General features: G+C 44.0%; 1 protein-coding gene across 2 annotated transcripts in view; it reads right to left on the reverse strand.

The window, feature by feature from the left end:
- Positions 1-22,587, reverse strand: part of PLEKHH2 (pleckstrin homology, MyTH4 and FERM domain containing H2) — a 237,060-nt gene that overhangs the window by 54,663 nt on the left and 159,810 nt on the right. The window contains exons 8-14 of one of the 2 annotated variants that reach the window (XM_088477523.1): positions 21,473-22,413; positions 20,335-20,407; positions 13,449-13,540; positions 13,182-13,323; positions 11,305-11,441; positions 2,858-2,968; positions 669-755 (exon numbers count right to left, since the gene is read on the reverse strand). In XM_088477523.1, coding sequence (XP_088333649.1) covers positions 669-755; positions 2,858-2,968; positions 11,305-11,441; positions 13,182-13,323; positions 13,449-13,540; positions 20,335-20,407; positions 21,473-22,413 — 1,583 coding nt within the window. Of the gene's footprint in view, positions 1-668; positions 756-2,857; positions 2,969-11,304; positions 11,442-13,181; positions 13,324-13,448; positions 13,544-20,334; positions 20,408-21,472; positions 22,414-22,587 lie in introns of both variants that reach the window. The other variant, XM_088477522.1, reaches the window with a different exon arrangement.

The raw sequence follows: 22,587 nt of genomic DNA on the forward strand, positions 1-22,587 counted from the left end.
TTCACACAGACACCCTAATATCTCTGAATATTTACCTCATATAAACACAGAGCTGTGGAATACATCGTGTCTCCCATAGAACAGTGTGCCCAGTGGTTACATTAGCATGGAAAGTACCCAAATATAACTTTCTTCCCCCTACCAGGCAATAACTTTTGACTGCAGCTTCTATCTGACGTGAGTCTGACATGTGTTTACACAGCAAGCAGAGTACATTCCTGTATATAGTCACCAGCAAAAGAAAGGCCAAATGCAGTGGGAAAAGTAAACTTCATTACAAGAATAAGTCTTAGGGCTATATTTACTAAGCACCAGGTTTTGTCCATGTGATATAAAATGGCAATTCTATTGAATACAAACCATTACATTTAATATTATTGCCGTTTTAAATCCCGCGGGTAAAACCGCCAAAAATCTGCCGTTTTGAAAACTCGTGAAGCTACATATTGTACCATAATATGGCTGCCTTTGGGTCTATATGTTAAAAAAAAACCTGAGCTGAATCAAACATTCAGAATGTATTATTAACAGTACTGCCATTGATCGTCCATTACAGTTTGGGGAAAGATGGCCGCCACACAGGAAAAGTGTTACCAGATGTGGACCCCATGTACAGGGAGATTACAGAATTTTACAAATTAATACAGTCTACATGATTATTACATTACCTGCACAGTCTGCTTCCCGTCACCTCTCACTATGTGACTGGTGGAATTTAATTCAATTTGACCCTGTGGCTTGCGAATTACATCACTCTGCATGGGAAAAATGCAATTACCTCAGTGCTGGACTTTAAACACGAATTCATTACAAACAAAAACAATTTGTTCTCAAAGAATAGAACACAAGGGCAAACATACATATGAGTTAATTGCATTGTATATAATTTTAGTTATGCCTTATTAGTTCTCCTAATGAACACTGAAACGATGACATCAGAGCTCACCTATTATATAGATAATGGGCCTGAGGTGTATGCATCCCGCGGGTATCAGCATACTGCGCACGCAGTGAAGAAAGCAATCGCAGACAGCGCATGGGCCTCACCATGTATGTGCACTTTGCAAGAGGACTGCGCTTGTCCCCTTCTCTACATCCGTGACATAGGCGTCTCTGGCAGACAACTGGACGGTTAACATGCATAAGCACGGGATGGATCTGTCTCGTGTGCGTGTCGGCTGGCTTCCGTGAATGCAAGTGCTGATACTAATAATGACGCATGTAGCCTGAAAAACAGTAGGTGGAGCGATGCGCACGCATGAAGGCGCAAGAATACTTGCGTAGACAGACGGATATCCGCACTAGCATAATGTAGTGAGCCTGGTAGCCGCAAACGTTTGCACATGTTGCCACTTCATGTCCGACTCAGAAACCGTCCCAGTATGTATAGGAGTTCATACATATATTAACACCCTGCATGTATTATAAAGCACTAATTAGGTGATGAGAGAAACTGTGTCTGAACTGATATATACTCTTCAAAGGTAAAAGAACTCTCCAGGACACTGGCTGGGAACTAGAGTAGCAAAATGTTCTGTAATCTATTTATTCCTCTACAGGTGCAAATAAAGCAGCACCGTCCCCTGATCCCATCCCTACCTACCCTACCCAGAGGAAGCAGTCGGGAAGCCGACGGACGTAATCCCGCCCGCCGGCTTCCCAACAGCTTAATCCCGGCAAGGCACTAATGACAGGCGTCGAAATCCCAACACCTGTCATTACCCAGAGGAAGCAGTCGGGAAGCCGACGGACGTAATCCCGCCCGCCGGCTTCCCAACAGCTTAATCCCGGCAAGGCACTAATGACAGGCGTCGAAATCCCAACACCTGTCATTAGACCTACGCCGGGAGCCCGACACCCGGCTTACAGATTGAAGGTAAGCCAGGCGCCTGGCGCGGACAGCCGCGCGGGGTTTGGAGAGGTTAGGTTTAGGGTTCCTGGGGGGGTGCCTAACTCTAAATTCCCCCCCCCCCCCCGGGTTAGGTTTAGGCTAGGGAAGGAGGGGTTATGGTTAGGTACCCCTGGGGGAAGGTTAGGGTGAGGCACCCCCCCAGGGGACTTAGGTTTAGGCTGCGGGGTAGCGGGGTTAGGTTTAGGCACTTAAGAGGGGGGTTAGAGTTAGGCACTTGGGAGGGATGTTAGGGTTAGGCACCGCTAAGGGAGGGTTAGGGGGTAGAATTAGGTTAGTACTTACCTTAGGACGATTGGGATTTCCTCCTGTGTCGGGCTGCCGCTGTCGGGATTCATACTGATTCCCTACCCAGAGTACTTCCCATATGTCCCATGTGATATGTAATCAGGCAAAGGTAAAATATGTCTGGAGAGATGTATCAAAGCTTGGAGAGAGATACAGTGGAGAGAAATAAAGTAAATTTTTCAAGCACAGCCTGTAAAATGACATTTGGAAGCTGACTGGTTAGTACTTTATCGCTTTCCAAGCCTTTGATACATTTCCCCCTTATAAGCTATTATCCGCTGCTGATAACAGTTTATTTATTGTTCCAGGTCAGTGAGTTTAAAAGGATAATAAATGGAATCAACGTCTGAATGATTTTGTAAATAAACTGAGCTGTTTCTTAATATATTTTAAAGCAAGATGACACAACACACTCAGAAGATGGTCTATATTAGCGGTGCTCACCCTTTACTTAATTGGCACCGCAAGTTTCAATCTGCTATTGTCCTGGGAACCCAAGACTTAGCTTGCTAATGTAGAACAGAATGTATAAAATAAAAGTCAAGCACACTGCCCCCCTCTCTGATCCATCGGTAGCACATCTCATTCTACATGAGTGTGTATTTTTATACATTTTTATTGACTTAGTTTATCTAAGATGTACTGTAGTAGTTTACTTACTGGCGATTTGTAGTATAGCAGTTCTCCACCTTTAAGTACAAACCATCTTCTCTTCCAGGTTTTTAATTTGCCTCCCATTTTCAACAAGTATCCCGATTTTTCTAAGAGCTCCTAAAATGTATAAAACATTACATAAAATGACAATGTTAAATATTTAAAGTCAACAATAAAACTAACATTTCCATAGCAAACTATTTACATCAGGGCTTTACAAGATTGATGATTTCTGTCAATTTTGCCAGTTATATTTAAAACATACTAAAGGCTTCAGTTTTCTGTTTAATAAAATTTGCCGTTTAAATCCTGCTTTTGTTTTGCATAGCAATCTTTTAGGCTAGGGTTACATTAGCAAATTGGGTCACATGACTAATGTTGTCATCAGCAAATTAAATGTAGGTCCTGAGTGTGTCCCTCATTTTTTCTTTGTTTTATCTTTTTGAGCAATTAATGTTCCTGTACTGTACTTGAGTAGTGACAAACCACATCTCACACATACCTCCCAATATATGGGAGTATGCAAGAGAGGCTTTCTGCATACCTAAGGTGCGTGACAGAAAAGGGGTGGTGTCCTCATGAGAAAGAGGGTGTGGCCACACATCACATCCCCGTTTCCATCACTCTGGGGGTGTGCCCAGCGCTTCCAGAGTAGTTGGGCTGCCCCTCCCCGCACTAGTTACATGCCGTGCGCATGCGGCCTGCGGGTGGGACAGAGGGACAGTGCCACGAAAAGCAGGACGGTTGGGGGGTATGATCTCACATAACAATAAATTATGTGCGAGTGGTTGAAATATAAAGTGTGATTTACACAGCACTGTGTAGCCCTGGCTGACTACAGATGTGTACTTATTCACCTAGCCTTTCTGCGGCATATGGTACGAGATGCTTGAGGCAGTGGCATCACTAACCTTTCTGACACCTGTGGGTCAGGGATCTTCTCGAGCATGAAGCCACACCCACTCATGTGTGCCACTCTTGGGGGTGTGACTGCATGTCATGCCCCCTGTTCTCGGCACTCAATCAATGGGCTTAGGGACAGGGGAGAGGCTGGGGACTGCCCTCGAGCTGCTGCTGCTCCATGGAGTAAGCCCAGCTTACTCAGCGCAGCTGCAGGGCAGCCCCCAGCCTCTCCCCGCAATGTGGCTGCTCTGTGCCACCTACTGAGCAGCTTTGCTATATTGGTGTAATCCCTTTGGAAGGTGTCACCCAGTGCAGCCTGCACCCCCTAGTGACGCCAGTGGCTTGAGGTGGTTTAGACACTCTGCCACAGGTAGCGATTCGTTCTTTTTCCTGAAGTTTGTGACTAATTCGCATCCTAGCTGTATATAAAGCCTCTCACAGAGCACCATGCACTCTGGATTAGTACTTTTGTCGCAAAGGAATGGTATATAGTGGCAGTTTATCAATAGGTGGCGCGAGGCATGGCACAGGTCACTCATCCTGGAACTCTGTCTTTTTATACAAATTAGCGACTAGGTGGCACACAGAAGCACATGAAATGCCAGCGTGAGTAGTCAGTGTGCCCCTGCATTGTACTTTTGTTGCATTAGTGATGTGAATAAATCATATATTGTGAGAAAAAGTCTCTGGCAGGAAGCTGGGTGCGGCTAAGTCACAAAGGGGGAGATGTACTAAGCCTTGGAGAGAGATATAGTGGAGAGAGATAAAGTACCAAGCAATCAGCTCCGAACAGACATTTTTCAAACACAGCCTGTAAAGTGACAGGAGCTGATTGACTGGTACATTATCTCTCTTCAAGGCTTAGTACATCTCCCCCACAGTCTGTGGCACCAAACAGGGCTATTTCACGTGATTGGAGAGTAAGTGTCACACATATTTACTGGAGTAACACAAAAGCAAAGTGTAAACCAGCTTGCAAAACTCAAGGCAAAAACAAGCGGGAACTAACAGTATACTCTGATTTTGCATAATGAGGCTGATCTAGAACATGAACGTTTGCATTTCTATATTTTTATTGCATACAGCAAATAAGACATAACCAATGCAGAGACAATCTGAGCCTGTACCCATCGTAGGCTGACTGAATGTCACCAGAATTTCCACTTGTCCCTACATATCTCTATCCCTACCTAGAGATATTTTGCTGGATAGACTTTGTAAATTCGTATGTCGCTAATTAATTCTGCATGTTGTGCTATCTGCAGCCCAATACACAGATGGCAGCACACACTGTAGCTGACTATTAATGCAGACAAGATAATCAGATAACAGCACACAGATGCTTTAGCAGGTCACCTTAGTTCAATGTTCAGTTTTTCCCCTTTCCTGTTTTTCCTTTGCTGACTTGCTGGCTGCCATTAGGGGACCTATTTATTAAACTGAATTCCCCCCGAAAACCATGAAGAAATTGCATTTTCCGCTGTTTTTAGTATACCCATAATTTAAAAGATGTCACGTGCAGGAGATATCTCCCACATTAGGCAAACGAATACGTAATTCCACAGTCCCCATTGGGGTATCTCATGCTGATTTGGATTGAATTTGTATTTAAAACCACAAACTACATCCTTTAAAAAAGGTGCATATTCTTTAGCTTGCAGAGACAGCCATATAATATGTGGTCATGATGTTAACATGCACATTGCATAGAGTGCCACAAGTGGTTCACAGCGCTGTACAGAGGGCAAAACAATAAGACAGTACAGGGTAAAACAGTACAGTATAGAGAACAGTACAATACAGAAGGCAGGTAACAAATAGCAATACAACTCTCGACACAGCCACTAAGGCAAGGGGTGGAATGGAAATAGTCAGCGTAAGCTGAAATCTGTACCTATTAGCGTGGGCACAGATAACGGGTGTGGGGCATCTAAGGATCGAAAACAACGAAAAAGTGGAATCCGGGGACAGAGAACCCAGGGAGGAGGTGTAGAGTGGGGAAGCAGGGAGGAGGTGTGTAGGGGAAGCAGGGAACCCAGGGAGGAGGTGTGTAGGGGAAGCAGGTAACGAGAACAGGAGGGAGGAGGGCCCTGCTCATGAAGCTTACAGTATGTTTACGGTTAAACTGCCGACATTGTTAAAATGCTTTAATTAAGATTTTAACAAGGTCAATATTGTGCTATAGGGTTTATGGTGCCAACAAGAACATTGTCTGCAATGTTCGTGTCGACATATTGTACCTAGAGGCGGATCTACTGTTAAACTAATGAAGCTTAAGCTTCAGGGCCCCTAACCCCAAAGGGGCCATGAAGCAAATTTTTTTTAATGAGTGAATTTTTCAATAAAATCAATGGAGTTTATTGTGTGTTATTAAAATAAGGTTATTTTAGTCATAGAATGAGAAGCCAATGAGATGAAGTACTTAATATTGACCTCAGAATATGGTCTACATTAGTGCACGTAGGGGAAGTTTCCGAATACCCAGATCCCCCCCTCTCTCCCTGATCAGTACTGGCCAGCAAACACTATCTACAGCTCCAACCAGAGGATGGCTCTTATGAGCCAGCCGGGTACAGAATAGAGAGCTGCTGTCAGCATCACTGCTGAGTGCAGTACTGCCAGGTGCCACTAGATGCTCCCGTCTCCATTTTGTGCTGTCCCATCTGCCATAAGTCGGCCCTCCAGTGCCGACTGAGGGATGGCATGCAGCTCAGAGGTGGGAGCACGTAGCATGGTGGATTCCTAAGATCCCACTCAGGAGGATCAATAGCTGGGATCCTACAGAGGAAGTGAGTAAGTTTTAGTATCTATTTAGCTATCTATCTACAGTCTCTCTCTTTCTGGGGGTATTATACATCTATCTATCTATCTATCTATCTATCTATCTATCTATCTATCTACAGTCTCTCTCTGGGTGGTTTCTACATCTATCTATCTACAGTGTCTCACTCTCTGGGGGGTTTCTACATCTATCAATATATTTATCTATCTACAGTGTCTCACTCTCTGGCGGGTTTCTACACCTATCTGTCTACAGTGTCTCACTCTCTGGTGGGTTTCTCGATTTATCTATCTATCTACAGTCTCTCTCTCTATCACTCTGGGGGGTTTCTATATCTATCTATCCATAGTGTCTCACTCTCTGGGAGGTTTCTACATCTATCTATATACAGTTTCTCACTCTTTGGGGGGATTCTACATCTATCTATCTACAGTCTCTCTCTCTCTGGGGGGTTTCTACATTTATCTATCAGCAGTGTATCACTCTATGGGGGGGGTTCTACATCTATCTATCTACAGTGTCTCACTCTCTGGTGGGGTTCTCTATCTATCTATCTATCTATCTATCTATCTATCTATCTATCTATCGTGTCTCACTCTCTGGAGGGTTTCTCTATCTATCTATCTATCTATCTATCTATCTATCTATCTACAGTCTCTCACTCTCTGGGGGGTTTCTACATCTATCTATCCACAGATATGCCCAGCTACATACTTGCCGTTGGTGTGGAAAATTGTGCCACACATAGTGCGAGATGTGCGCCCACGAGCGGATACGCGCACTGTGTACGCGCCTCCATAGGAATACATGGTGCGATCACAGTGCACAGTATCACGTACCACAGCATATGCAGGCACGGGGAATCGTATGGCACGATGTGTGCGCACGTTTGTGGCGCGATCAGCCACAGTGTAACTGGGCGCATCTGTATCTATATATCTAGTGTCTCTCACTCTGTGGGGGGTTTCTACATCTCTGCTATTTTGAGCCTCAAGGTCCTTGCTAAGGCAGCAAGGCCCTTTGGACCTTGTTGGATGTTGCCCTATTGTTGCTGGTTATAAATAGGCCCCCATAACAGTTCAAGCTTTAGAGCTCCAGAAATGTAGATCCACCACTGATTGTACCACAACAGGCCATATAAACAAGATGTGTCCAGCTGGGAAAAAGTAGCATATGTGCCTCCTTTCCAGCAGGAGAAAACAGTAGTATATGCCCGAGGTTTACACCAGGAGGTACTGCTGAATAGTGAAAGCAGTAAATGATTAATATACAGTGCATAATTCATACACAATATACAGTAGTATGTGACTGGAAAGTGTTATTGATAACTAATAAAGTCACGCTTACCATGTAAAACTAAATTAGAGCAAGTAAGAATGTTAAACAAGCCCCTCACTTTGCAAGTTACTCAAACAAGACTTTATCTGCATGCACAGGGCTCCATCGCACCAGAGTGGGAACTGTGACAGGATTAATCAGTTTTGAATCTGCATTAGAATGTTAATAGCAAAAAAAACATCTCCCCATCTTCGTCTGCCATCACGGAGTATATTTACTAATTTTCGATTTTGATTTTAGTGTGATTTGACATTTGATTTTCATTCGATTTTGCATTTGGAGATTTACTAAATTCAAAATCAAATTTCAAATTGAACATAGGGCCTGATTCAGAGCCGGACGCTCTGAACGAGCGCCCGCTCTGAATCAGGGCTTTTTTTTTTTTTTTTGGTGCGTCCACCTGGATGCTCGCATAGCTGTGGGTTACCACGCACAGCTTATGCGAGTGTCCATGATGATGGTCGCGATGGTCAAGACCATCGCGCTCATCGGGCTTGCGACGAGACCCTGCGGTAGGGTCTCGCTGCTGCAAGCCCTGGAGTGATTTTGGCTCTATGAGAGCCAAAATCACTCCCACTGACATCACTAGTGATGTCAGTGGGGCCGGACCCAGACGGTAGGCGTTCCCATGGGAACGCCACCGTCTGGGCAGCCACGCCCCGGCACGCCCACCAAAGGGGGTGTGCTGTCACTCACCATCGACAGCACGCCCCCTTTGGTGCGAGACCCAGAGCGATGGCTTCCCCATCGCTCGCCGGGTCTCGCGCATGCGCACAACGGAGCAGCCTCCGTCGTGCGCATGCGCATTTGGGTACCATCGACCCGCTTGCGAGCGTCCTGCGCTCGCGAGCGGGTCTGAATGAGACCCATAAAACCAAATTTCACTCAAATCCCACTCAAAATCGAACATCGGAAAAACATCGGTACTTTTACATAGAACAACATACAAATCCCACATTTACTAAGATTCTATTTGAAAAGCAACACCAAATCGAACTTAAGACCAAACTTCAAATCCACAAAATAATAGACTGCTTCATGCTTTCGATTTTAGCATGAATAGCTATGAATGACATAGATGTATGCATAGATCAGTGAGATCCATGCATGCATCTGTGTGTAAAATACTTGTAAAGTGGTAAATCTAAAAAAAACAACCACCCCCAGACTTTTCAGGGCCAGTCCTGGTTGTGAAAATGCAGGGGACAAAAGATGTAGGGGTCCATTGTATTTTGCACAACCAGCACTGGGCTCAGCAAGCCGGTCCTGGTTTTGGAAATACAGGGGACAAAATGAGTAGCTGACCCCTGTATTTGTCACAAGTAGGCATCCAGCATCTTCTTAAAACAAAAGAATGACCCACGTACTTAGTAGCGTCCTCTACGTATGGTACTTCCAGAATGACAGGTCAGCGGCATTTCTCTTAGGAACTTAGGACGGTACTAAGTTCGTGTGTCAGGCTCCTCGTTTTTTAGTTTTAAGAAGGCGCTGGATGCCTACTTAGAAAAGAGGACCTGTCCAGGTATTGTAGGCGAGTATGTGTGAGTGTGTATGTGTGTAATAAAAACTTATACTTTCACAGTGTGTGTATTGTCTTTATTTTAACATTTCTTTACAGGTGAACTACAGGTATCAGTGGGCGCTTAATGCCCTGCATGCTTGTACATGTGGTTCTCCAAGTACCAGAATGTGGAGGAGGCTTGCTGGGACCTGTAGTTCTATTGTTAAAGAAAATGTTTTCACTTCTATTTTTACATTATCAACTCGGCAGCCACCGCCCAGGGGTGCCGGGGATAGCCCGGGCTACCAGCCCAGGCCTTTGGTGCCCTGGGGAGAGGGATCCCTTTATTGGGGGGTCCCCACCTCCCCAGGGATCCCCAGCCTGGGCTGACTAGTGGTCAGGCATAATGCTTTGGCCAGGGGACCCGGTGAAAGGGTTCCACTGGCTGTGGCATTACGCCCCGCTAGAAAGAGTTTGGAGCTGGTTATGGCAAATACAGGGGACCCCTTGTCATTTTGTCCCCTGTATTTAAAAAAACCAGGATCGGCTCGCCGAGCCATGTGCTGGTTGTGCAAAATACAGGGGACATCTATGTCTTTTGTCCCCTATATTTTCACAACCAGGACGGCCTCTGAAAAGTCCAGGGCTGGTTGTGCAAAATACAGATGACCTTTTTCCCATGTATTTTCACAATCAGGACTGGCCCTGAAGAGTCCGGGGCTGGTTGTGCTTTTAGGGGGGACCCCACATCATTTAAAAAAAAAAAATGTAACACTTTACAAGAATTTTACACACAGATGCATGCATGGATCTCACTGTCAATCAGACCTGCTCATGCTAAAATTGAAAACATGAAGCAGGTCTATTCATTTGGGGATTTAAAGTTTGATCTTGAGTGGGATTTGGTGTTCGATTTGTACATATGCATGCAAAATCGAACATCAAATCACTGTTCACTATTGAACCAAATTGAATTCTAATTGCAAATGTGGGATTTGATGAGGGATTTGTACATTCAATTTGATTCTATTTCAGGTGAGCTAAATTGAACATCAAATCAAATGTAAAATCGAATTTTGATAAATATACCCCCATACAATTACTGACAAGGTTCCTGACTGACTGGCTTAGGAGCAAGAAATTTTTTCTGCAGTGGCAGCCATATAAATCTGCCACACAGATTGATTTTGCAAAGGGAACACTGGGCCTGATTCAGAGCCGAACGCTCTGACCAGAGCACTCGCTCTGAATCAGGGCCCTCCTCCCTCAACTTGGAGCGGCCTCATGGACGCTCGCATAGCTGTGGGTTACCACCCACAGCTACAGCGAGCGTCCATGATGATGGTCGTGATGGTCAAGACCATCGCGACCATCGGGCTTGCGACGAGACCCTGCGGTAGGGTCTCGGTGACCGCAAGCCCTAGAGTGAATTTGGCTCTATCAGAGCCAAAATCACTCCCACTGACATCACTTATTGATGTCAGTGGGGCCGGACTCAGACGGTAGGCGTTCCCATGGGAACGCCTCCGTCTGGCAGCCACGCCCCCGGCACGCCCACCAAAGGGGGCGTGCTGTCAGTCACCATCGACAGCACGCCCCCTTTGGTGCGAGACCCATAATGACGGCTTGGCCGTCGTTATTCGGGTCTCGCGCATGCGCACGACGGAGCTCCCTCCGTCGTGCGCATTCGCAATTCGGCGCCATCGACCCGCTTGCGAGCGTCCTGTGCTCGCGAGCGGGTCTGAATCAGCCCCACTGACCAATAGGAGAACCTCTTGAAAAAAAGCTGCATTTAAAGTAAACTAAGCGATGCAGAACTTGTTGCTTTATAAAATCTAAGTGGCATTATGCTGTTAATAGTTCAGTAAGTCTGTTGGATAAACACTGTTTTGTGGAAAATATGTTGCATAAAGCACCCATGTGGCTTACATTTTTGTTATTGTCACTTGATGAGGAACAGGTTTTTGGAAGCTTCTGTTCTGGTTCTGAGAATTCACTATCAATGGAATAAGCATCAGGAGGAATGGCATAGTCGCTGTCTGATGTCATGGAGGAGAATGAGATGCCTGCAGGGACAGAGTACATTCAGTTTATCTCTTCAGCTTTATATTCACATGTGACGGGCAGATGTTCTACATTCTGACAAGATCAAACACCACTTCATAACAGGAGGGCATGTACTACCTACATGGCATTACCCTGATCTCCAAGACTAACATGTCACTGTTTCCCAACTAGTAGACCAGTCCAAGGTAAATATGAAGGACTCATGCAGTTCAGGAGGACTGACCCCACCAACATTCCAATGCTTCCTGTATTGAAAATGGTCACACAATCCGCTGCTTATTGGCTGTGCTACAAAATGGTTTTGAACCATCTCTGGTTTTCAGTGCTGGAGCAAGAAGAGCAGTGTTGGGGGGACGCTGGTGTAGAACTCTAATAGTTTTGCTGGATGGGGAAGATGAGGAGTTTGGTAGAAATTACATTTTATCTGGATGTACCCATTAGGGGTCCTAATGCTGAATCTATTACCTATACACATAAACAATATAGAAGGTGTACAATGATGCATGCTGCTGCTATGCCACTCAACACATTATCTAATGTCTGGACTATCTGTTCACCGTCAAGAACCTATTTGATAATGTATGAAGAATCTATGTATACAGCCCACAGACCTTCCACAGCAATCTCACTGGGCTTGTCCACTACCTTCTCGTATAAACCTTTCCCCTATGCAGTTTGGCACTGGTGAACTAAAGCCCATCCATACAACTCTAATGGAGCTATAGATAATCTACTATGCACTGGATTTTCCTGCAGAGGTCAAGAACAGTTGAGAGTACATACAACATGGGAAGTGTGTGTGTTAAAGAGTGATACTAAAATAAAACATGGGCCTGGATATGACTTCACTTGGTTTTTTTTTTTTTTGGTTTTTTTCACTTGTTCCCTAAAATGTCACCAGCTGCTGCCAATTACATTTACAATCTGCCAGAAAACATCTGTTCTGAATCCTAAAAGTGAACAAATAAGTTCTATAACTCTACTCCAAGGTTCCCACCTATTATTAGACCTACATGTAGCATCTACTGCATAGAAGTGAGGCTATTATATCTCCTTATGTCACATACTTTTACAGTGGTAATCTCATTATGTAATCAAAGTACATATAGCCACAGATGAACTCTGCACTCTGCATGGTCTAATGTTTATTTTTTTAAGCAATAATATTTTAAAGAAAGATTAACTCAATGATGATGACTGATGATCTATCTATCTCAACTTGTATCTATCTCAACTTTTATCTATATATCTATCTCAACTTGTATCTATCTATCTATCTATCTATCTATCTATCTATCTATCTATCTATCCTCAACTTCTATCTATCTCAACTTCTATCTATATACAACTTTTATCTATCTCAACTTTTATCTATCTATCTCAACTTTTATCTATATATCTATCTCAACTTCTATCTATCTATATATATCAACTTTTATCTATCTATCTATCTCTCAACTTGTATGTATCTATCTATCTATGTCAACTTGTATGTATCTATTTGCTGTTCTATTACATCCAAATGGACAACTTAAATGGTAGATACCCATGTTTATAAAATTTCAGCAATGGTTCAGCCCCTGAAGGATACCTGTCATCTATACACAGTGATGGCAGCCATTTTGTGCACTGAACCAATATTCATGACAATGCCATGTAGTACTTAGCAGCCAGTGATCTCATGTTCTCTTTGCTGGCATAGGTTCTGCCAAAATGCAATATTCAGAGTCTACACTCACCTCGTTTCAGAGCTCGTGGACTTCCTGCTTCACTCTGATTCCGGCAGTCTGACTCGGAGGTCCGGGAGCTGGAACGGGAGCTGGCCTCTTCTTCGGATCCCGATGAGTCCTCCAAAGGACTGGTGCTTATTTGAGTCGCTTTCTGCATATCACATAAAATAAAATATGAAACCTAATAGCTCCTGTTATAGTGTAAAATAATCATGAAATTCTATAAAAATAGTAAATAATAATGTATTATAATACTGTGCAGTTTTATATTCATACCCCTTTCAATGTGGTGTAGACAGGAGAGGTCATGTTCTTGTATATGAGAGATGTGTAGACTCCAGATGTTGAACATGCTGTCATTGTGGTACCTACTACAAAAAAAATATATATTTTTTTCTATTTGATGTTGTTAAATATAGGGAAGAGTCTATAACCAATAGTAAAACAACATTTCAATAAGGGGTGTGCACCGGCCACTTTTCGTGTTTTGTGTTTTGGTTTTGGATCTGGATCTTTCTTCGTGTTTTGGATCTGCATTGGTTTTGCCAAAACCATCCTTCCGTGTTTTGGGTTCTGGGTTTTGTATCTGTATTTTTTTGAAAAAAAGCATAAAAACAGCTAAAATCACAGAATTTGTAGGTTTTTCTGCTCCTATGCTATTATTAACCTCAATAACCTTAATTTCCACTCATTTCCAGTCTATTCTGAACACCTCACACCTCACAATAGTGTTTTTATGTCCAAAAGGTTGCACCGAGGTAGCTAAGCGACACGAGTGGGCGGCACAAACACGTGACCCATCTAGGCGTGAAACTGCAGTGGCAGACAGGATGGCAGTTTGAAAAACTAGGCCCCAAACTGTACATAATGCAAAGAAAAAAAAGAGGTGCAAGATGGAATTGTCCTTGGGCCCTCCCACCCACCCTTATGTTGTATAAACAGGACATGCACACTTTAACAAACCAATCATTTCAGCGCCAGGGTCTGCCACACAACTGTGGCTGAAATGATTGGTTCGTTTGGGCCCCCACAAAACAAGCTGGCAATTAATCTGTCCCTGCACAAACTGGCTCTACGGAGGCAAGATGTCATCCTCATCCTCCTCATCCACCGATTCCTCACCCTCTTCAGTGTGTACATCCTCATCCTCACAGAGTATTAATTCGTCCCTGCTGGAACCACAGGTCCCTCTGTACGTTCTGGAGGCTGGTCTCCCTGGAAGAGTTGATAATTCATTTTATGAACATCATCTTCTCCACATTTTGTGGAAGCAACCTCCTACGCCTTTCGCTGACAAGGTTCCCGGCTGCACTAAACACTCTTTCGGAGTACACACTGGAGGGGGGGCAACTCAGGTAAAATAGAGCCAGTTTGTACAGGGACCTCCAAATTTCTTCTTTTTCCTGCCAGTACAGGTACGGACTGTCTGACATGCCTACTTGGATGCTGTCACCGATGTAATCCTTTAACAGACAGACGCACGCTTGTCGCTGCTGCTTTGAGGATGCAAGTGCGGCTACAGCCCACACAATTCACAAAGACAGAAAAAAAAAAAGAATATTTTTATTGTTTGTGGAGCGCACTTTGAGGGTTACACCACCCTTTAACAGACAGACGCACGCTTGTCGCTGCTGCTTTGAGGATGCAAGTGCGGCTACGGCCCACACAATTCACAAAGACAGAAAAAAGAAGAAGAGTATTTTTATTGTTTGTGTAGCACACTTTGAGGGTGTCACCACCCTTTAACAGACAGACGCACGCTTGTCGCTGCTGCTTTAAGGATGCAGGTGCGGCTACAGCCCACACATTTCACAAAGACCGAAAAAAAAAGAACAATATTTTAATTGTTTGTGTAGCACACTTTGAGGGTGTCACCACTCTTTAACAGACAGACGCACGCTTGTCGCTGCTGCTTTAAGGATGCAGGTGCGACTACAGCCCACACAATTCACAAAGACAGAAAAAAGAAGAATATTTTTATTGTTTGTGTAGCACACTTTGAGGGTGTCACCACCCTTTAACAGACAGACGCACGCTTGTCGCTGCTGCTTTGAGGATGCAAGTGCGGCTACATCGCACACAAGTCACAAACACATTAAAAAAATAGTTTTTTATTTTTTGGAGCACTTTGAGAGTTACACCACCCTTTAACAGACAGACGCACGCTTGTCGCTGCTGCTTTAAGGATGCAGGTGCGGCTACAGCCCACACATTTCACAAAGACCTAAAAAAAAAGAACAATATTTTAATTGTTTGTGTAGCACACTTTGAGGGTGTCACCACCCTTTAACAGACAGACGCACGCTTGTCGCTGCTGCTTTGAGGATGCAAGTGCGGCTACAGCCCACACAATTCACAAAGACAGAAAAAAGAAGAAGAATATTTTTATTGTTTGTGTAGCACACTTTGAGGGTGTCACCACCCTTTAACAGACAGACGCACGCTTGTCGCTGCTGCTTTAAGGATGCAGGTGCGGCTACAGCCCACACAATTCACAAAGACAGAAAAAAGAAGAAGAATATTTTTATTGTTTGTGTAGCACACTTTGAGGATGTCACCACCCTTTAACAGACAGACGCACGCTTGTCGCTGCTGCTTTGAGGATGCAAGTGCGGCTACATCGCACACAAGTCACAAACACATTAAAAAAATAGTTTTTTATTTTTTGGAGCACTTTGAGAGTTACACCACCATTTAACAGACAGACGCACGCTTGTCGCTGCTGCTTTAAGGATGCAGGTGCGGCTACAGCCCACACATTTCACAAAGACCGAAAAAAAAAGAACAATATTTTAATTGTTTGTGTAGCACACTTTGAGGGTGTCACCACCCTTTAACAGACAGACGCACGCTTGTCGCTGCTGCTTTAAGGATGCAGGTGCGGCTACAGCCCACACAATTCACAAAGACAGAAAAAAGAAGAATATTTTTATTGTTTGTGTAGCACACTTTGAGGGTGTCACCACCCTTTAACAGACAGACGCACGCTTGTCGCTGCTGCTTTGAGGATGCAAGTGCGGCTACATCGCACACAATTCACAAAGACAGAAAAAAAAGAACAATATTTTAATTGTTTGTGTAGCACACTTTGAGGGTGTCACCACCCTTTAACAGACAGACGCACGCTTGTCGCTGCTGCTTTGAGGATGCTGGTGGAATCTAGACGGGATTTGGAACCGAGGACACACTACCTCCATCAATTGTCTAAATCCCACTGCACTAATGGCGGATACCGGACGCACGTCTAACACCAACATAGCAGTCAAGGCCTCAGTTATACGTTTTGCTTCAGGATGACTGCTGTCGTACTTCATCCTCATCGCTAGGGACTGTTGGAGGGTCAATTGTTTAGTAAAAGTAGTGATGTTCCTACTTCCTCTCTGGGATGATGAACAACTCCCAGCAGCAGCAACAGCACTAGGAGGAAGTGGTTCTTGATCTTTCCCTATTTTATTTTTATCGGAGAAAGTTTGGTCCTCCATTTATGTTATATTGATATATACGTGCGGCTAAAGCGCACACAAACACAGAAAATATTTTTTTATTTTTGCTGGAGAGTAGTGCACTTTGTGGGTTACACCACCCTTTAAGAAATGAGCCAGCCGGCTCTTTACTTATGGGACACAGGCGCACGCTTGGCGCTGCTCCTTTGTTGATGCACGTGCAGCCACAGTGCACACAAGTCACAAACACAGAAAATATATATTTTTTTGTTTTGTAGTGTACTTTGGGGGTTACAGAACCCTTTAACGGTCAAGCCAGCTGGCCCTTTACTTATGACACAGGCGCACGCTTGGCACTACTTTGTTGATGCACGTGCGGCTACTGCGCACACAATTCACAAACACAGAAAATAATTTTTTTTTTGGTTTGGACTGGAGTGTACTTTGGGGGTTACAGCACCCTTTAACGGTCAAGCCAGCCAGCCCTTTACTTATGACACAGGCGCACGCTTGGCACTACTTTGTTGATGCACGTGCGGCTACTGCGCACACAATTCACAAACACAGAAAATCATTTTTTTTTTGGTTTGGACTGGAGTGTACTTTGGGGGTTACAGCACCCTTTAACGGTCAAGCCAGCCGGCCCTTTACTTATGACACAGGCGCACTCTTGGCACTACTTTGTTGATGCACGTGCGGCTACTGCGCACACAATTCACAAACACAGAAAATAATTTTTTTTTGGTTTGGACTGGAGTGTACTTTCGGGGGTTACAGCACCCTTTAACGGTCAAGCCAGCCGGCCCTTTACTTATGACACAGGCGCACGCTTGGCACTACTTTGTTGATGCACGTGCGGCTACTGCGCACACAATTCACAAACACAGAAAATAATTTTTTTTTTGGTTTGGACTGGAGTGTACTTTCGGGGGTTACAGCACCCTTAACGGTCAAGCCAGCCGGCCCTTTACTTATGTCACAGGCGCACGCTTGGCACTACTTTGTTGATGCACGTGCGTCTACTGCGCACACAATTCACAAACACAGAAAATATATTATTTTTTTAGCACTTGGGGGGAGCACCCCTGATGGACAGAGCACCCCCTGGACAACACTACAGCACCCCTTTAGGACTGGGACACTGCACAGGACTTTGGAGTGGACACAGCCCCTATGGAGAACTGACTGCACAACACAGTCCAGCCAGCCCCTATGGACTTTGAAGTAGTGGACACAGCCCCTATTAACAACAGCAGCACAGCACAACACAGCCAGCCCCTATGGACTTTGAAGTAGTGGACAACAGCAGCACTACACTACACTACACTACACAGCCCTAACTCCCACCCTCCCTCTTCACTGTCCACAGCCGAGTGAGAAAATGGCGCCGACGCGGGTACCTTATATAGGATCCAAAACCCGCGAGACTCGGAAGGCGGGATGATGACGTTTTGCCTCGATTTCAGATCCGAGTCAGGCGGGAAAAGTCGAGCCTGACTCGGATCGGCCTCGGATCGGGGGGGCTCGGGGGGGTTCGGATTTCAGAAATCCGAACCCGCTCACCCCTAATTTCAATATGAAAATGTTTTCTCTTTTTATTGTTTTGGAAACACTGAGTGTTGGTCCATTGTGTTTCTAAAGAGCAGATACAGTAGGTCTAGATTTTGTCATGAATGGTTGGTAAAGACACCCTCCACCACAGAGCAACTCTTCTGCTGGCTGCCCGATCGCTATGGATTCCTCCATGCTGCTGGGCAGTTAGTTGATTGTGATCATGTAATCACAATGTGGTGAGTCCAGCTGCCAGAGCTTGGATACATAGGAGCATTTTTATTGAGTACTTGGCAGACCCATTTCTCAATTAGGAGGAGCTGTATGAAACAATTTTAAATTGGACAAGTTGAGAAGTTGTCCATAGCAACTAATCAGCTTCTAGCTGTCCTCTATCAAATATATTCTATAAAATGATAGCTAGAAGCTGATAGGGCGATATCTCCAAAGGTCCTCTTTAGAAGGTTTGATACATCTCATAACTGTGATATGTGTTTGATATCTAGATTGCTTTCTGCCCTGGTATAGTTTCCGGACCTTGACCCTTCTTGGATTGACGCTTGCCCTGACATTTTGTCTGGGCCTCAACCATTCTCTGAATTGCCACCTATCCTGACCTCTGCTCAGATACTTGGCCTAGTTACATTAATTTCAGGCCTGAGTAAGTATCTGCATTTCTCTTGTGTTTGATTGGTATCTCCAATATTTGTTTTGCCAGCATCTCTATCTTAGAAAAAGCCTCTACTGGGGTGTACACAAGGCCTGAGGTAACTGGTTGTAACTGAGTGCCGGTGAATAGTCAAGCACTAAGGGATAGGTAACTGCTATAGGTGAAGATCACGACTATTTTGGTTCTAAAGAATTATTCTTGGAATTCGGCATCTGGTGCCTTTATGATATATCCTGCTCTATTCACTCAATAGGTCACCAGCTAACTAACTAAACATGAGACAGCACTATAGTGATCTAGTGGAAAATCAAGTCTTCTCCAAGAGCATCTAGATATCTTTTACACCAATCCTTCATCATGAAGATTGACTCAGATTGCCTAGCAAAAGATGATTGTACCAGTTGCATATCTTTTCTCGTGTCAGTACAAACATTTCAAAATTCTAAAGTTCTCAACTTTTCAAATGATTGGAAAAATTAAGCTAAATTCAAGAAAGTCAAACACATGTACTAATATGCTCAAACCTGTTTAAGTTTGTTCTGCCGTGTGTGAACCGTCTTGAACATGTTCCAGATTAAGGCCCTCATTCAGAGCCGTACGCTCTGAGCAGAGCGCACGCTCTGAATGAGGGCCGCCCTCCATAAAAATGGAGCGTCCTCCTGGACGCTCGTATAGCTGTGGGTCACCACCCACAGCCTATACGAGCGTGCAGTTTGATGGCCACGATGGTCTTGACCATCGCGACCATCGAAACTGCGAGCCGGAGCCTGCGGTTGAGGTTTTCAACCGCAAGCCCCGGAGTGATTTTGGCTCTATCAGAGCCAAAATCACTCCCACTGACATCACTAGTGATGTCAGTGGGCCGGCTTCTGACGGGAGGCCCCCGTCAGGGAGACACGCCCCGGCACGCCCACCAAAGGGGGCGTGCTGTCAATCAACATCGACAGCACGCCCCCTTTGATCAGACACAACGAGCGAAGGAAAGTCCTTCGCTCGTCGCGTCTGGCGCATGCGCAGAGCACAACATCGACCCACTTGCGAGCGGACAGCCGCTTGCGAGTGGGTCTGAATCAGGCCCTAAATTCATACATTTGAACAGTTTTTAAAGACAGAATATATAAAATGAAAGGCAAACTCTGCACACAAGTTTATTTACAATCGAAATGGAAAAAAGTTTTTCATTTTTATCGTTTAAAATATATGATTTAAGTATTGTTTAAAAACTAAAATATTTAACAAATATTGGACTTCTAACCGCAAACTTCAAGCACAGTTGTGTTCTCAGTTAAAAAAAAAAAAAGAAATATTTATTATTTACAAATGTTTAAAAAAATTGACATTGCAAATTTGAAAACGAGGTCTATTGGCGAATACACTGCAACAACAAACCAGTAACGTTCAATCAAATTTTCAGTGATAATACTTGTCAGACCACTGAGACTGAGTAAAGTAATTGCTGGCCACACCACTGAAATATTGTAGAAAATAACTAACTTACTTTTGATGTTAGAATCCACAGAAACTTCAGACATTCTCATACCAGACTTGGCAATTGCATATATCCGATTTTCCTATTAGTGAATATCACAGTTATAAATCATTAAGCAAACATTCAATATGGGTCTTAATGTGCAAAATAAACTACAATTATTGATAAATCTACCCTTAAGAAAATTAGCAATGTAGGTTTCTAGATTTGTTCTACTGAAGTTAGCACCAAATATAAAGTATGGGATGACTGTTGTGGACTTTACAAGCATCATATGATTTCTTTGTCCTTGTTTCCTTCTGCAGTTTTGGGACCTATTTTCCTCCTTGTCCGTTCTGATACAATCTTTTCTTCCTCGTGATGTAGAATTTTGTCACCATTACTGTCCTGTTTCAGTATATACTACTGTAGTAAAAAGTGATATCCAATACCATTTCAAAGTGGCCACGTACAGTATAGTACTATTTAATTCCCAACACTACTGTATATTGGGCCTGATTCAGCAAGGAACGTAGGGATGTAGACGTACGCACCCGGTCGCTGCGAGAATATGCTAATGAATGCATACGCACGGCAATCGCAGCAGAATAAGCAGAAGCCTAGTACTATATAATACCACGCACTTCCCTTTACTTGCGTCCTCTATACCTGGCAAGACAGTGGAAACATCAGTAACATCGAGTACCATCTGACCCATATGCACAATAGTGGTTGACCTGACCCTCCCGCAGACATAGTGAGACTTCCTGTGTGCAACTAGACCTCAAGCTGCGTCCGTCGCCACAAGGGCTTAATTATGCACGCCCCTGAAACGCCGTTCAAATGCACAGGCACGCCCAACCATCCCCCTCCATCACCACCCACAAACGGCACTTCCTGTCAATCACTGTGCTCTGGGTCTGCGTAGCCTCTGCAAACGCAGTTCCCATCACAATATCTAGTTCACGCACGCTCACGGCAATGCACACGCATGCGCAGAGCATAAACATTGACCGACTGCGTGCATCAGCATCCGTGCATTCCTTGCTGAATCAGCCCCATTGATAGAAGTAGGCTATCTGGCTTAAAGAACATAAAGCTAGAGTACAGCTCTAATGAACACAGGTCATAGTATGAAGCAGAATAGTAAAAATCATGCAATAGTTACCCAAGAAGGAAACCGATGCAACGGTGGAGTTGGTGGTTTGGAACAATAAAGCTTATCTGGTGAACCCGCACTGTTCTGGTCTACCACGTGATTCTCTTTTACATCATATGAAAACAAGCCGTCATCGTATCCAGTGTCCATCTTCTGGATAATGTTAATACCCTGTTCATCAACCAAGTCAATGTTAGTCTCCTGTGGTCTGAATGGCTTAACCATACTTATCGCATTCCTATCCTTACCAAACATCCTGTCTGAGCTCATTTGAGGTTGGCTGAGGTGCTTTTTGGCCATAGTTGAGCCTATACTTAAGATATTAGGAGTTCGTTGCTTAGGTGATGGTAAGTTGGTTACCACATCTTTTGAGCTGGTGCACGGATATGTCACAGAACTTGATACCTTTGATGAAGAGATAGCTGATGTGAATACTTGGCTTGGGATAGTGACATCACTGGGGCAGAATGAGTAGTTTGAGACATGAGTTTGATTTTTTGAATTTAGTTCATCGGATGAGCTGTCCAGTTTTGACCGTTGACTTGAAAATGTAAAATATTTTTTGCAACCCAAGTTATTACTCTTTTGTAATCCTTTATGTAATGTATACAACTGAACCTGCCCACTGTTAGGTGAACCCATGTTTTCATCTTCACAAGCCGAGTTGCTTTCTTCTGAAGCTGTCAGATACATGTCACTCCCACGTTTACTATTCTGGTTGCCTTCTTCAGATGTTTGGCTGGACAAAGAGGACACACACCGGGCTTTGTTCTGAGATTTCTTTATGTCTTCTTCTGAGCTCCAGTCACTTACAGTAATACTAGGGATATCAGACGCTGCTCTTCCCTTGCCTGGTCTTTCTATAGCACTGATATTTTGTAGTATGGATGTCTGTGATGCCAAGCCATCTTGCCACTGATGACTTGAGGACTTTTCTTTTGTTTTGTGTTCTGTAGGTTAAGAAAAAAATGTAAATATTCAGAGTGGTCTGGTTTCATTGTATGTTACTCATCTGTACATAATAAAGAAAAAAAAACAATGGTCCATGCTCCATAATGCTATGATAGGAGTATAACTAGCACTCCTGTATATCAATCTGGTAAAGGACATATTATCTCTCCTAA

This window comes from Taudactylus pleione, unplaced genomic scaffold (genome assembly GCF_031769625.1).
Source record: "Taudactylus pleione unplaced genomic scaffold, aTauple2 ptg000201l, whole genome shotgun sequence".
NCBI classification, from domain to species: Eukaryota; Metazoa; Chordata; class Amphibia; order Anura; family Myobatrachidae; genus Taudactylus; species Taudactylus pleione.